Below are 15,204 nucleotides of genomic sequence, written 5' to 3' on the forward strand. Positions count from 1 at the left end.
GTTCGGCTAATACTTGAAAAGTAGACTTCAAAGTTAAAATAAAGTTCTTAGAGAATTTTTAAGAGGCTTGAGCTTTAAGGGAACTTGAAAGCTACTTAAACTGCCATTATAACAACATAAGGTTACAAATATTACCTAATAGGACAAGCTTAAGCCCCTCTTATATTAACTCTTCATCGCCTGGAGCACTCAGCGTTAACTTCTTTTATAGCTAGCGAATGTTTAGGGACGGCATTGTAAGGAACGGTTTACCCTACACTAGAGAAGGATAAACAAACATTTAATTTTCATAATTTCTATTAATTTGATTTGAAGAGAAATCCAAATATAATTCTAATATGTCCTACCGTTACGTGATTTTTTTTACATTTTGGTTATTTTAACTTGATAAACAAACTCCCAATAGGAAAGTTTCTAGGTTTATCCAAATTAATATGGTGCCAATTTTTTACGACATATTTTGAACACGACTTCTAAGTAAATCTTTATATAGGAGTCTTTTTAAACACATTTAACGTACAATTATAATTAATCCAAAGGCAAACAAAATCATTGGAAAACTACTAAATTATACACTTAAATCTAATTTGAAAAAGCATCACTACTACCGATTCCTTTTGACAACCGAGGAATTATGGAACGTTTTCGATGACATTTTTTCATCTGTGAATTTTGATTATTTTGAGGTAATTGCCATAATCGAACCAAACAAATTTGGTGAAATTAACAGTAAGGATACAAATGTAAGAAAAGGGTCTCAAATATGTGTCTGTCCGATTTTTAATGAGATCCCCTCCAAAGACGAACTGGGGAACGTCAACATTTATGTGAATTCCATCTTTGGTGTGTATTAAGGCTGTATGATTGTTTTGATCTTGTTCATCAAGGCATTTCAACAGGATGAGATCATCTAAAAAAATGTAATCACCAAAGATATTCTCCAGTACACTGGAAGGTCGGGACTGGATATTCCAACGATCGTTTGCACTTAAAAACGTTTTGAACTTTAAAAATATGGTTTGCATAATTACTTGAATCACTTGAATGTGCGGTTCCTTCGGTGGCCAACAATTCGTTTGCTAAATTGTTTTCAGCTCGTATTCAACTGGTCGCCTTTCTTATGCCGGTTCAGGTGCTCCGAAATTACAGCTTTTCCCACAAAATAAGAAATCGGACTGTTTGCGCAATATAATCAGAACAAATTGCTTGCACTGCTGTCAATACTAAATCCTCCTCCACAATGTTATTTTTCGAACACTATAGTATTTAGTAACACTTACTATGATGTTTTGTGAAGAAAAAATGACGGGAGCTAATTTTTCACCTCTGTTTTGGGCAATGCCTACTATGCTCCTTCTTCTGAGAAGTGAAGATGTTATGTTATGTCCCAGGCTTATAATTCGCATGCAAACTTTGAACGTTTCTATTGACACTAAAAACCTTTTCTGATCGGGAGTCGAACAAATGATTGCTTATTTATGAGTGTTGTATCATTAGCCAACGGTCAATTATTTCTAGTATTGTTGTTAGGAACTCCATAGATAATGAGAGCGGTCTAAAATCAATCGGGAAAACAAAACTGAGAAATAATAATTATTTTAATGATAGGACTGGTATTCGGTTCTCAAACTATTCAAAAAACTACTGAAAATTTAAAAATGAGCAATAAAAAGCATTTTTAAAAACAAAGTCCATTAAATACTATCTCTAACATACATGTTTCTTCTTGATTTCAGTTATGACCGATAATGCCTTTAAAGCGAAAGACATTGGTCTGCGAGCGCAGAAGAAGATCCTGTCTCGCATGGCCACCAAAAATGTGGCCAAAGTGTTCATCGATGGCACAACAGCATCCCTGCTGGACAACGTTTACCGGTTAGCGAAGACACATGTAAGTTCCCGCTCAGAAGCAGTTGGATCTATCCATAACATCTGTCCTTATTCCACTTCTCTTTCTTTTTGCTTCTAGACCGGTAGCAAGAAGGACGCCGAGCGACTAGTCAAAAATGTCATCAAAATCGTGATCAAAATTGCCGTCCTGCACCGCAACAACCAATTCAACGCCGACGAGCTCAAGCTGGCGGACAAGTTCCGCGCCAAGTTCCAAACGCTCCAGATGGCCATCATTTCGTTCTACGAGGTGGAGTACAGTTTCGATTTGAACTATCTGCTCAAGTCGCTGCAGGGAGTGCAAACACTGCTGAAGAGCTGCGTCGAGCGCCACCTGACGGACAAATCCATCGGTCGTATCGACGAAGTGTTTGCTTTCTTCAGTGATCCGAGCTTGCTGGAAATGGCGTTCCGACAGGAGTCGCCCTACCGGGAACTGATGGATAAAATTATTGCCGATCTGAACAAGGCAATGGAAAATGGAGATATTTAATAGCACTGAGTTTTTTTGGCATATCATTCCGAGCTTCTTAGAGGATTTAAGGTAGACGTAGTGTTTTCTAAAGTAATTATTGTGATTGTGAACTTAGGTTATTGTATCTTGTTGGCTGATAATTTATATATTTTTTTACTGTTCAACTAGTTATTTAGCTTTGCAAAGCTTTGGTCCCCTTTGAGGATAAACAAGCCATCCTGGAACAAAGAGTGAACTCTTCAACTTACTGTACTAAATTAAGCGAATCGTTATATATAGTGCATATGTAAACGCTGCTAACAGATATCTATCTAGTGACGAATAGTTTAAAGTCAGCAAAATGCTAAGACTTAATAGTATTAGCTGTATTACTTTACCAGTAAGCATACAAAGCTAGATACCACTCAAAGAAAGTATTAGTCATTACTGTATTATTGAAAAAACAAAACATTATTCTTAACCAATTGTGACTTTGTATGAATTGCCACATTGTATGCCCTATCTCATGTGGTCTGGCTTAGTTCTAACATCAAGAATTGATGTATATCATGAACGGGACAAACAATTGTATTAGCATTAGTGAGCATATTTATATACTGAAAGTTGCACCACAAAAAGTGAGGATGAATGAATCTTATGAAAAATGTGGCTCTGTGTCGGTCGACGGCTGGCATAAGTCTGCCTATAATTTGATGTGATTTTATCGGTAAAATCTGCGATTTTACGGAATAGGTACCGTCTTATCGGAATAGTTCAATAATTCTTGATTAAAAAATTTCAAATAATAGTCCCGCCCCGTCAAAATCTCCTGGGGCATGTAACTGTTTTGCGAATAGTGACAGCGCAGGATAGCCATCAATCAGATTGATTTCAAATGTATCCTATTGTTTCAATAAACTATGTGCTCCATATTGAGATACTCGAAATATTGAAGCAGTCAGAGTTATCTGTAATCAGAAGAGTTAAACAGAATGCTACGTAATTGACGGAAAGTGTAATCCGATTTAAAAAATATGCCAAGCATTGGATTGCTTTCTGTAGTGACAAATTTTTAAATTGGGCCCGTCACGGCATCTTAGACGGAGCATTCTGTTTGACCCTTTACTTTGAGAGAGTGCCTAAGAATTTATGAAAAGAGGTTCAATATTTGCAGATAGAATAATCGGTAATAATAATACTGGATGGACCAGAAAAACTATCGCTATGGAGAAGTTCATCTAACAACACATTATAGCATGTCCAGTTCAGTTAATGAGTAATTAAATTAGACACTACTAAATAAGAAACAATCGAACTATCTAAGTCATGTGGGATATTACCCTCTTACGCACCGAAAAAGTAACTCATATCAAGATGTCTAATAAATTGTATTTTTAAAAACCAGAATAAACATCACTGCTATTCTGCACACGTACTTAAACATTTAAAACGATGCTCAGTCGTCTCTGCAAGAGGTCCAAAAGCTAGCCAGAACAAAACGTCAGGATAGTCCGTGTAAAGAGAATGGAAACACCGGAACCCGAATATAAAACCGACATCGGGCTGGACTCAGCATATACAGGACATGTTTGACCACTATTTTTATACAGCAATAGCTTTTGTTCAAGATAAAAAACTACCAAGATGAGAAATGAAGCACACTCACACACAAAACAGGACCAGTCTTTCCGCTATACTTGACAAAAAAGTATTTACACATTAATATATAGACTATGGTATCAAACATAGATAATATTCATAGCAAAGGTTCAACTAGTAGAGTTGAAAAAATTGAGATGATTCTGTATGTATACTCATGAATAGGAACGTATAGCAAGAATCCGGGAAAAGAGTTAAATTATAACAAGCTTAAATATTGGTGCCCGTTTTGAAAACCAGAAATGAGCCTTGTTTTGTATTTAAGGTATTATAAAAAAAGATTGTATGAATAAATCGGATGTCCAGAAACGATTACGATTAGTTGATATTTGAACATGGATGGATATTTTGGTTGAAATGAAATAAAGTCGATATGAGTTGAAAAGGACATTTAACTCGTTGCCGTTAGATAATAAACTGAAAAGAAAAACCTTCGGAAGTCGTGTAGTACCCTGTAGGTAAACATACAACCTTCTGAAAATTAAACGAAGTCGTCATAGAGCCGAAATTTAGATAACTACGCCGTTGTTTGAGGGTTAAATAATCTACACCTTCGTCAACTAACTAAACTTTTTGTTACCATAGGTGCTGTACTAGTAGTTTAAGCTTCATGCTAAGTACATGATCTGGATAGGTTTGATCATCATCATCATCGTAGCCGAACCATCCGGGTGCTCCCAATCATGCACGACGCTATTCTCCGCCATTTTTTATTCTGTAATGTGCAGCTCGAATGTCTGCCTTTTTCAACGCGCATGCTTCGTGGCCATACAAGGAAACAGGGAGTATCAGCGATTTATATATAGCAAGTTTTGTGTGCATTTATATGCTATGGAACATAAGTTACCTACTCATACCACAGAAAGTCCTATTCACCTCTCCCTCTTGCTATCCTGTTTATTGTCTAGGCTAAATTTACTGTCAGTCCAGTTCAAGTAACTTCCTTTTCAAAAGTCTCAAATGCCTTTTCCACTGCTCTACGATCAACGCCAGGTCGATCTCGGTGCCGTCTATACTCATGGAAGTTGGTGTCATCCAATTCCATAACACTCATAATGCTGTACTGATAACCTTTAAAATCTTGGCCTTGGCGGAAAGCTATGCTAAGGAAAACAACACATGGGGATAGTTGGTAAATCGATTGCCTTGTACACAGCGCACCTGGGTTCGAGTCCCGACTCCGCACATAAGGTTAGAAATTTTTTATAAGAGATTTTTCTAACCAGAAGAGGCGAATGACTTTAAGGTTAATATCTCCATATTCGAAATAAAAAAACGTACAACAAGTCGTTGAGCATGACAATTTTAGAATCAAAATACCCGTTCATAAAGACGATTATAAGATTGACGCACGTCTGCATGATATATTTCCGTCTAGTAGCAATCAACTCAATACATACATACATACAATCATGTCAGAATACGAAGAGGTGAAACCCATTAAGTTGGAATGCTGGAGAAATTTTTCAATGGCGTACAAGTCGTAAGAATGCAAATGACGAAGCCTATTCCATCTTATCTGAACTTTCAATGCGAAATGAAAGGCGTAACAAAATCTCAAATCACGCTGTGCACATATGACGAGCAGCCCCCTACGTGCCAGTTCTGTAACAACACACTACGGAAAACCACGTAAAAAACCTGTAACGCAACAACATCAACTGTAAGCAAACCCAACACAGAGCTTATCAACATCAACCGTAGATACTGCTCAGGCACCAACGAATGCCAGAGCAACAGAATCTCAACACAGCGTTTCCGACCGTTGTGTTGCACCTACCACCTCCGAATCAACAACTAGTGATAAAATAAATGACAAAAACACGGAAATACGACCGTGACTCGTAGGTCCAACAAACAATCCAAGGCAGTTAGTCTGGAAAACCTATACAGGCATCAATAGCGAGGACAGCATGGACGAAAACGATAAATCGAGAAAAAGCGTATAAGGTGACCCCCAAGCAACAGCAGTCGATGAAGGATTTCCAACAAAGAAGGAGTTCCACAAAAAGAATTTTTGAAATCATAATCGACGATTCCCCATAACGTACAACAAAAATTCTGCTTCAACCGAATGTCCTGGTCCCACTCGAACAGATCACATCGACCCAAGAAGACGACTTAGCATTTCCAAGAGCCGCAGTGACTTAATCGAGTTAAATAATCATGAAAATTTTTTTTGAATAATTATTCCTGAGCCTGAACTATCTCTTACGTGTCAGTCTTGCATCTTTTTAACTAGCCTCATACGCCTCGTCCAAATTAATGAATCCATCCACTCGTAAGTAGAAACACTTGAGTACAAACAAGTCATGAAGATTTCCGAACCAATGAAAATGGACCGTGTCAGTCGAAGGCAACAGGTCCAATACCATCCCGTACAGTTGATGAACTGTACGATCTAGAATTATAAATAATTCATATAGGTGTTAGCACTACCAACAGATGTCATTTTAGTTATAGTAAGTATATCATTCACTCTTTTAAAGATCAGGATCTAAATCATTGCCTTCTTTACGTCAACTGTAGCCGGAGGGGAGGGCTAAAGCTAAAAGGATTAAAGAAAAAGCATTTTTCGGCGACTCTTATTATGTATCTCGTCTCACCTGCGGAATTTACTCTCCCAAGAGGTTGTGGTGAGCAAGTAAATATTTCCCGCTTCGTAAACAGGTCTACACGCGCAATGACTAGTCACTCACGCGGGTTTTGCTGGACAATCATCAAAACTCGTTCCCTTGAGTTTATTTTTACATCATGGAAATATATAAAAGAACCATGACTCCGTTTAGTCAAATAAACGAATTATATAATGAAAAAGTAGAAGTCTCATAGAAGACTGAACCATAAAACTCTTCAAATTCAAATGAGCGCTTTATCGCTAGTGATTGTCACGTTTAACAAATCTTGGATATAATATCAGCTATGGGTTAGAATAAAGTTAGTTATTTATCGGAACAATCGGCAAAGACCTACGGCAAAGACGACGAAATAAGGACTACGATTGGAAACTCGGAACATGAAATTGCAGGTCACTCTGCTTTCCAGCTTTCGACAGGATAATCTACGACGAACTACAACAACGCAACTTTGAAGTAGCACTGCAGGAACTTTGCTTGACAGGACAAAAGGTATAGAAATGCGGGTATCGGGCGGCTACTTTCTACCAGAGCTGTGATCCGAGCTGGGAACCGGCTTTGTAGTGCTGGGTTGGATGCGTCAACGCGTGATTGGATGGACTCCGATCAACGCAAGGATGTGTAAGTTGATGATCAAAGGCCGTTTCCTCAACTACAGCAGCATCAACGTAGACTGCCCACACGATGGGAGACCCGACGACGAGAATGAAGCGTTCTATGCGAAGCTGGAGGAGGTGCACGACGGCTGTTCGTAACGGGACGTGAAAATCGTCATCGATGATATGAACGCTCAGGTAGAACGGGAGGTAATATTTAGACCGGTAATCGGGCCAAACAGCTTGCACACCGTATCGAATGACAACGGCCAACGATGCACAGCCTCCCGTGGCATGGTTCCCCCGCAAAGATATCCACAAAGCCACCTGGAGATCACCTGACCAACGCAACGAAAACCAAATCGATCACGTTCTAATCGATATGCGATTATTCTCTGATATCACCAACGTTCGAACCTACCGCAGTGAGAATATAGATTCGGACCATTGCCTAGTTGTAGTATGCATGCGCTCAGAATTTTCGACGGTGTACAACACTCGTCGTAGTCAGACGCCAAGGCCCAACATCGCGCAACTTCAGGACACCGGGGTTGCCCAAGACTACGCACAGCGGCTGGAAGCAGCACTACCCACGGAAGAACAGCTGGGCGCAGCTACTCTTGAAGTTGGCTGGAGGGTGATCCGTTTCGCCATAGGAAGCACTGCTATAGCGGCACTAGGTACAGCGATTCCGAATCGAGGAAACGACTGGTTCGATGACGAATCTAAGCAGCTAATAGAGGAGAAGAATGCAGCACGGGCGAGGATGCTGCAGCACGAAACGAGACAGAATGTGGAGCGATACAAACAAGCACGGAACAGGCAAAACTCGGTCCTCCGGAGAAAGAAACGCCAACAGGAGGAACGAGATCGTGAAGCGATGGAACAACTGTAACTCGTAAACGACATACGGAAGTTCTACGACAAGCTGAACAGTTCGCGCAAAGGCTACGTCCCGCAAGCCGATATGTGCAGGGACTTAGACGACAACCTTCTTACCACCGAGTGTGAGGTGACGCTGACGTCACAAATGAACTGAGTGTTCATTTTTGACAGTTCGCTTGTACTGTTTACATGGACTTAGCAAAATTCTTTACGATTTGCTTCGAGCGAATCTAGTCGTCCACAATTTTTTCAAAAACCAAATAAACAGTACAAGTGAACTGTCAAGAAAAGTGAGGTTACTTGTGTCCTTAAAGAACCTAATATCGTATAATATATTCATTTCACTAATTATCTAGGAAAATGTTTTCAAATGCCGGTAAAGCATATGAAACTACAATCATCATCGCTTACATTGTGCGTTTGATTCGTTGCTGCACGGTCGCTTCGTGTAATAAGCGGAGACGAATGAAAATCTGCATGGATGAATGGGCGGTTTGTTCGTTTGATGTTTTCAGCTGCGTCACTGAATATTGAAAATGAATGCGGCTGAATATGATCAATTTTCATTCAATAAATTTGAATATTTTAAACTCTGACTATGACGAGCACCTCAACGGTGAAGCAGCAGATGACGAAGGCGGTATGGCAACGAATCTTGGAGCACGCGCAGAAGACCATAGGCTGCCGGCCTCTGATCCAAGAAGTCAAGAAGGAGATCGGTCGGCTGATAAACAACAAAGCTGTCAGTGTAGATCAACTATCCAGCAAGCTATTAAAATACGGTGGTGAAACACTGGCTACAGCGTTGCACTGGGTAATCGTCAAAATTTGGGAGGAGGAGATTCTTCCGGAGGAGTGGATGGAGGGTGTCGTTTGCCCATTCTACAAAAAGGGTGACAAGTTGGATTGCTGCAACTACCGCACGATCACACTACTTAGTGCCGCCTGCAAGGTCCTCTCCGAAATTCTTTGCCGCCGATTGTCACCATTTGCAGGGGAGTTCGTGGGGCACCATCAAGCGGGACTCGTGGCTTTCCGCGCCACCACGGACCAAATATTCGCGATTCGGCAGAAGTGCCGCGAATACAACGTGCCCACACATTTGTTCATGAATTTCAAATCGGCGTATGACACAATCGATCGACATCAGCTATGGCGGATAATGCACGAATACGGTTTTCCGGATAAGCTAACACGATTAGTCAAAGCGGCGATGGATCGGGTGATATGAGTTGTTCGAGTATCAGAGACACTCTCGAGTCCCTTTGAATTTCGAAGAGGGTTACGGCAAGGTGATGGTCTATCGTGCCTGCTGTTCAACGTTGCGTTAGAAGGTGTAATAAGGAGAGCGGGAATAGACACGAGTGGCACGATCTTCAGGAAGTCCGTCCAGGTTCTTGGCTTCTCCGACGACATTGACATAATGGCACGGAATTTTTAAGGCGATGTCGGAAACGTACATCAGACTGAAGGATGAAGCCCGCAGGATTGGACTTACCATCAACGTTTCGAAGACAAAATACATGAGAGGAAGAGGTTCTAGAGACGACAATGTGAACCTCCCATCCCGAGTTCGGATTGACGGTGACGAAATCGAGATGGTCGACGAGTTCGTGTATTTGGGCTCATTGGTAACCGCCGTCAATGATACCAGTAGAGAAATTCAGAGACGGATCTTGGCGAGAAATCGTACCTACTTTGGACTCCGGAGGACGCTCCGGTTGAAAAAAAAATATCGCCGCCACGCAAAGTTTATTATCTACAAGACGCTCTACATGATTGCTCTACGCTCTACGGCAACGAGACCTGGATTATGCTCGTGGAGGACCAACGTTGAGTTTTCGAACGAAAGGTGTTGTGTACCATCTATGGTGGCGTGCAGGTGGAAGACGGAACGTGGCGCAGGCGAATGAACCATGAGTTGCATCAGCTGCTGGAAGAATCATCCATCGCACATACCGCAAAAATAGGACACGTCGTAAGAATGTCGGACGACGACCCGGTGAGGATGGTTCTTGAGGGCGACTCTACAGGAACAAGAAGAGTACAGCGAGCGCGGTGGATCGACCAGATAGAGGACGACCAGCGTACCCTTCGAAGACTGCGGGGCTGGCGACAAGCAACAATGGACCGAGTGGGGTGGAGACGGCTTCTGCAAACAGCAAGAGACAACAAGGCTCTAACCTGAACAGTAAGGTAAGTAATAAATGCTTTGAACTCTTGAATGTCTATTGTTGTAACTAGAGTAAATAGTAACTTGTAAATAAATAATAAAAATCAAATTCAAAATCAATGATTCATCGATGCTCTTGTGGGGGACAAATCGATTTAACGAATAAAACCGCGGCGGTAACTTAGCGAAATAAGTATTTTATTCTTTGAGCGTGCTTTCACGGTTACGCTTTATTCTTGAATGAAGGTTTACTTTTTTCTACAGGGTGGTACTCTACTGTGGTGAAGTTCTACTGTGATGTTCATAGAGTGGCTCCAAATGATAATGCCACATATAACCCCCCCCCCCCCCCCCCCCCCCAGTTACACCATGAATCTAACACGGTGTCGTGCTGGTGTAATAACTGTGTGTTGATCATCTTTGGGGTAACTTGACAAGCTTTGGTCGCAAATAAAAGCTGGTTTCACTCGATCGACTACTTGGTTCTTCCCGGATATTATGATTTCAAACTATTTGTCGCCCCGCTTTACTACCTCATAGGGCCCTTCGTACGGTTGTTGGAGTGGTCGTCTAACTGCATCAATTCGTATAAACACATGGCTGCAATCCTTTAGTCTCGGATTTATAAAGACTCGCTCCTTGGAATGACGAAAGCTCTTTGGTGCTTTCAAGTCCGAAAAGGTTTGATGTAAGACTTGTGCAAATTCCGTACGATCCACACTTTGTACCGGTGAATCGTAGAATTCTCCGGGGATTCTTAGTTGTTGTCCGAACACGAGCTCAGCTGCAGAACATCGGAAATCTTCTCGAAATGCGGACCTTAAACCAAGGAGTACCAGTGGAAGACGATCGTGCCAATTTTTTGGATCGGTGCACATCAATGCTGCCTTCATAGTGCGATGAAAATGCTCCACCATTGCGTCAACTCCTGAAACACTTCCGATTCGAACTGACGGCCCTGATCAGTGGTGATTGTGTCTGGAGTACCATATCGTGAAATCCATTCCGTGCACGGGGCCATTGCACTATGGTCCCAAAGCTGTATTTAGGAAGACAAAACTGTTTGCGCCTAAACCGTTGATTTTAGATATGTAGTATCTTCGGCAAACTTTGTTAGTACTTTCTTGCCGATTTTTTTATATTAGTTGAATTAGGGTGGTCCTTGTGGTTAGGGTGTTCAAAGTATCAACTTCTTAGATATGTAAAATTTAGCTACATAATGTTCTACAAAGTTATAAGTCAATCAAATTGAAGCAACTTTTCTTAAGAAACTATGTGGCTATCTCTAATGGTTCATGTGCTATGATTTTTGCAATATTTAAGGTAGGGTGGCTCTTTAAAAATTGGTTTTCTATTAATATCTTTTTATGTGTTAATTTCTCGCTAATACTTTGTTCTATAGGTTTGTAGAACTTTTGTAAATACACATTTTTGCCGAAGCAATGAAGTTTCTATCTCTTTTGTTTGCATAGTTACAGGCGATTTTCAAAGCAAAAATGGTTTTTTCAAAGCTATATATCTTCCAACGTTGCAAATGGATTTTCAATCTTTTAATTTCATTTGAAAGATCGAAACTTTTGTAGTTTTTGGTGAAAAAACTGCGAGAGCGTTATTTCTGTAAAATAAATAATTAATTTTTGAAAATGATGTATTTTTCAACAAAAATCGTTCATAACTTTTCAAATAGACGAGATAATAACTTTGTTACTTCAGCAAAAATCTTCGCCATGCGAAGTTCTAAAAGTGCTGCAAACAAAGTATTTACGATAAATCAATGTATGAAGTGACAAATGAAAAATAGTGATTTTAAGAGGTCACGTTTTCATCGCTCAATCTCTTATGGTAAAATCAACTGAGAAATAGTCATTGTGTGTGATAATACCGAATGGCATGGCAATTCTATTGGATTTGTAAACGTTTTTGAAAGAACAATCTACCGTACATCTAAATAGTACAGTGGATTTACAGTAGAGCTGCAAACTATCGTTAATCCTAAATCGGCCAACAAAAGTTATCTATGCTCACTTAAGTAAATCCTTTCTGGTTTGGATTAGTGCTCAAAACGAGTGTTAGAAAGAAAATGTTTTAGTTCACGTCTTGTTATCTTAAAATAAAATCCTAAAACGAGTTTGTTATTCATAGCAGCGGAAATTATTGTATGCTTTTCCAACATTTATGCAATGTTTGAAAGTATAAATTAATTATCGACTATAATGACGGCTGTGGGTTAGTTAAGGAAAGATTCTCAATTTTTGTTACTTCAAAATAAATAAAAGTAAGAGGTCTGAAAATCGCTAACCGTGAACTGGTAAAATAACTCATAAAGCATAATTCCTTAGCATCTATATAATGCATGATGACGGTACTTGCTTTATTGGCCCCGTAATAGATAACTTTTATTTAGAGTTTACTATAGTACGCTATTAACACTATTGTGAATTCACGCTAACATGTAGTTGTACGATAAATTGTTGTGTTTTCAAACAGATTTTCAATTCAATAGATTTTCATTATAACACATATTGACTATTTCTTAGTTGATTTTACCATAAGAGATTGAGCGATGAAAACGTGACCTCTTAAAATCACTATTTTTCATTTGTCACTTCATACATTGATTTATCGTAAATACTTTGCTTGCAGCACTTTTAGAACTTTGCATGGCGAAGATTTTTGCTAAAGTAACAAAGTTATTATCTCGTCTATTTGAAAAGTTATGAACGATTTCTGTTGAACAATACCCCAATTTCAAAAATTAATTCTTTATTTTACAGAAATAACGCTCTCGCAATTTTTTCACCAAAAACTACAAAAGTTTCAATGATTTAAATGAAACTAAAAGATTGAAAATCCATTTGCAATGTTGGAAGATATATAGCTTTGAAAAAAACCATTTTTGCTTTGAAAATCGCCTGTAACTATGCAAACATAAGAGATAGAAACTTCATTGCTTCGGCAAAAATGTGTATTTACAAAAGTTCTAAAAACCTATAGAACAAAGTATTAGCGAGAAATTAACACATAAAAAGATATTAATAGAAAACCAATTTTTGAAGAGCCACCCCACCTTAAATATTGCAAAAATCATAGCACATGAACCATTAGAGATAGCTACATAGTTTCTTAAGAAAAGTTGCTTCAATTTGATTGATTTATAACTTTGTAGAACATTATGTAGCTGAATTTTACATATCTAAGAAGTTGATACTTTGAACACCCTAACCACAAGGACCACCCTAGTTCAACTAATATAAAAAAAAAATCGACAAGAAAGTACTAACAAAGTTTGTCGAAGATACTATATATCTAAAACCAACGGTTTTGGCGCAAACAGTTTTGTCTTCCTAAATACAGCTTTGGGACCATAGTGCATTGCTACCGTTCGCGCCGTCATGTCCTGAAGCGGTACCGCCTCTGGCCAACGTGAAAATCTGTCGACGATTGTGAGTAGATAACGGAATCCTTTGGATGGCAACAGGGGCCCAACCAAATCGACATAAATATGTCGAAATCGAGCCTTTGACGTATCGAAAGTTGAGTTAGGTGCAACGGTGTGTCGAGAAATTTTAGACTTTTGGCACTGCTGACACTCTCTGACAAACTTCGTTATGTCCTTGTTCATCGATGTCCAAACAAATCTATCGGTGATGAGTTTTCTTGTGGCTCTGATTTCAGGGTGTGCTAATCCATGTATCTGAGTCATCACCACCACTCGATGTTTTTTTCCTGGAATGTAAGGTCGGAAGCAATTATTTATGGAAAGATCGCAATATATCGAAGAAGATATCGACGGAAAACGACGCAGTTGAAGATTAAGCGACGTTTTTTTAGAATTTTTCAAATCCTGTAGCTGGTGGTCAGTTATTTGGTCTTTCGCAATAGTGTTGAAATCGATTTTAGAGACTATTTCATTCACCCTTGACATTGCATCCGCGACAATGTTGTCTTTACCACTGATGTGGCGGATGTCCGTTGTAAACTCTGCCACGTATTGTAAATACCTTTCTTCGTGTGGAAGGCGGCTGCTTGGATCGGTAGTCATAGCGTAAGTCAGTGGGAAATGATCGGTGAAAATCGTAAATTGTCGTCCCTCTATCAAATGTCTAAAATATTTCACCGCGAGTTTTGTTGCCGTGCAGCCTGTTCGTCCCACGAGATTGGTCTAGAATCATTCTTTCGGTTGTCGGGAATAAGCCTTCTTAGGTCATGCGGAACAAAACGTTTGTATACGTTCAGCAGCGCGAGGAAACGCCGCCATTCCTTTACTGTTTTTGGAGCTACATAGTCCAACACCGCTTGAACTCGTGTAGGGAGCGGTCGTACTCCTTCGTTGCATACCAAGTAGCCTAGGAACTCAATCTGAGGGAGAGAAAATTTGCATTTCTTGACGTTTATGGTAAGGCTATTTTCCTTCAGACGCTCTAGCACGGTCCGCACATGTTCTTTGTGTTCTGCATCATTTGATGATGCAATACAGATATCATCGATAAAGACGGTGACATAATCAAGGTCTGCGAACAATTTGTTCATAAATCTTTGGAAAGTTTGGCTTGCGTTGCAGAGGCCGAAGGGCATTCGAGTAAATTCGAATAGGCCGAAAGGCGTTATGACGGCAGTTTTCTGTATATCGGTCGTTTCGACTGGGATGTTGTAATAAGCCCTAACAAGATCTAACGTTGTGAATATACTCTTACCTTCGAAACGATTTAGGGATCATCCATAAAAGACGTAGCATTATATGGGGGACGGGGGAGTTTTGTATTTTGTGATGATGTGTGACGACAGGGGAGGGGGGGGGGGGTGGTAGGGGTCATGTCATGCTACGTAGCTTTTTTTAAAGGTGAATAACTAACATCGTTTTTCATTTTCTTTTAAATTTTACGGGGACAAGGGGGGGGGGGGGAGAATTAC

The 15,204-nt window shown here is 39.9% G+C and overlaps 1 protein-coding gene across 6 annotated transcripts in view; it reads left to right on the top strand.

Moving 5' to 3' along the window:
• The window catches only part of LOC131685958 (tumor necrosis factor alpha-induced protein 8-like protein), a 54,379-nt gene extending 49,986 nt beyond the window's left edge, over positions 1-4,393 (top strand). For all 6 annotated transcript variants that reach the window (XM_058969995.1, XM_058969994.1, XM_058969998.1 and 3 more), the window contains 2 exons: positions 1,737-1,891; positions 1,970-4,393. In XM_058969995.1, the coding sequence (XP_058825978.1) occupies positions 1,737-1,891; positions 1,970-2,383 (569 nt within the window). In that variant the 3' untranslated portion in view covers positions 2,384-4,393. The remainder of the gene's footprint in view (positions 1-1,736; positions 1,892-1,969) is intronic.
• The last annotated feature ends 10,811 nt before the right edge of the window (positions 4,394-15,204 follow it).

Source organism: Topomyia yanbarensis, chromosome 2 (genome assembly GCF_030247195.1).
Source record: "Topomyia yanbarensis strain Yona2022 chromosome 2, ASM3024719v1, whole genome shotgun sequence".
NCBI lineage: Eukaryota > Metazoa > Arthropoda > Insecta > Diptera > Culicidae > Topomyia > Topomyia yanbarensis.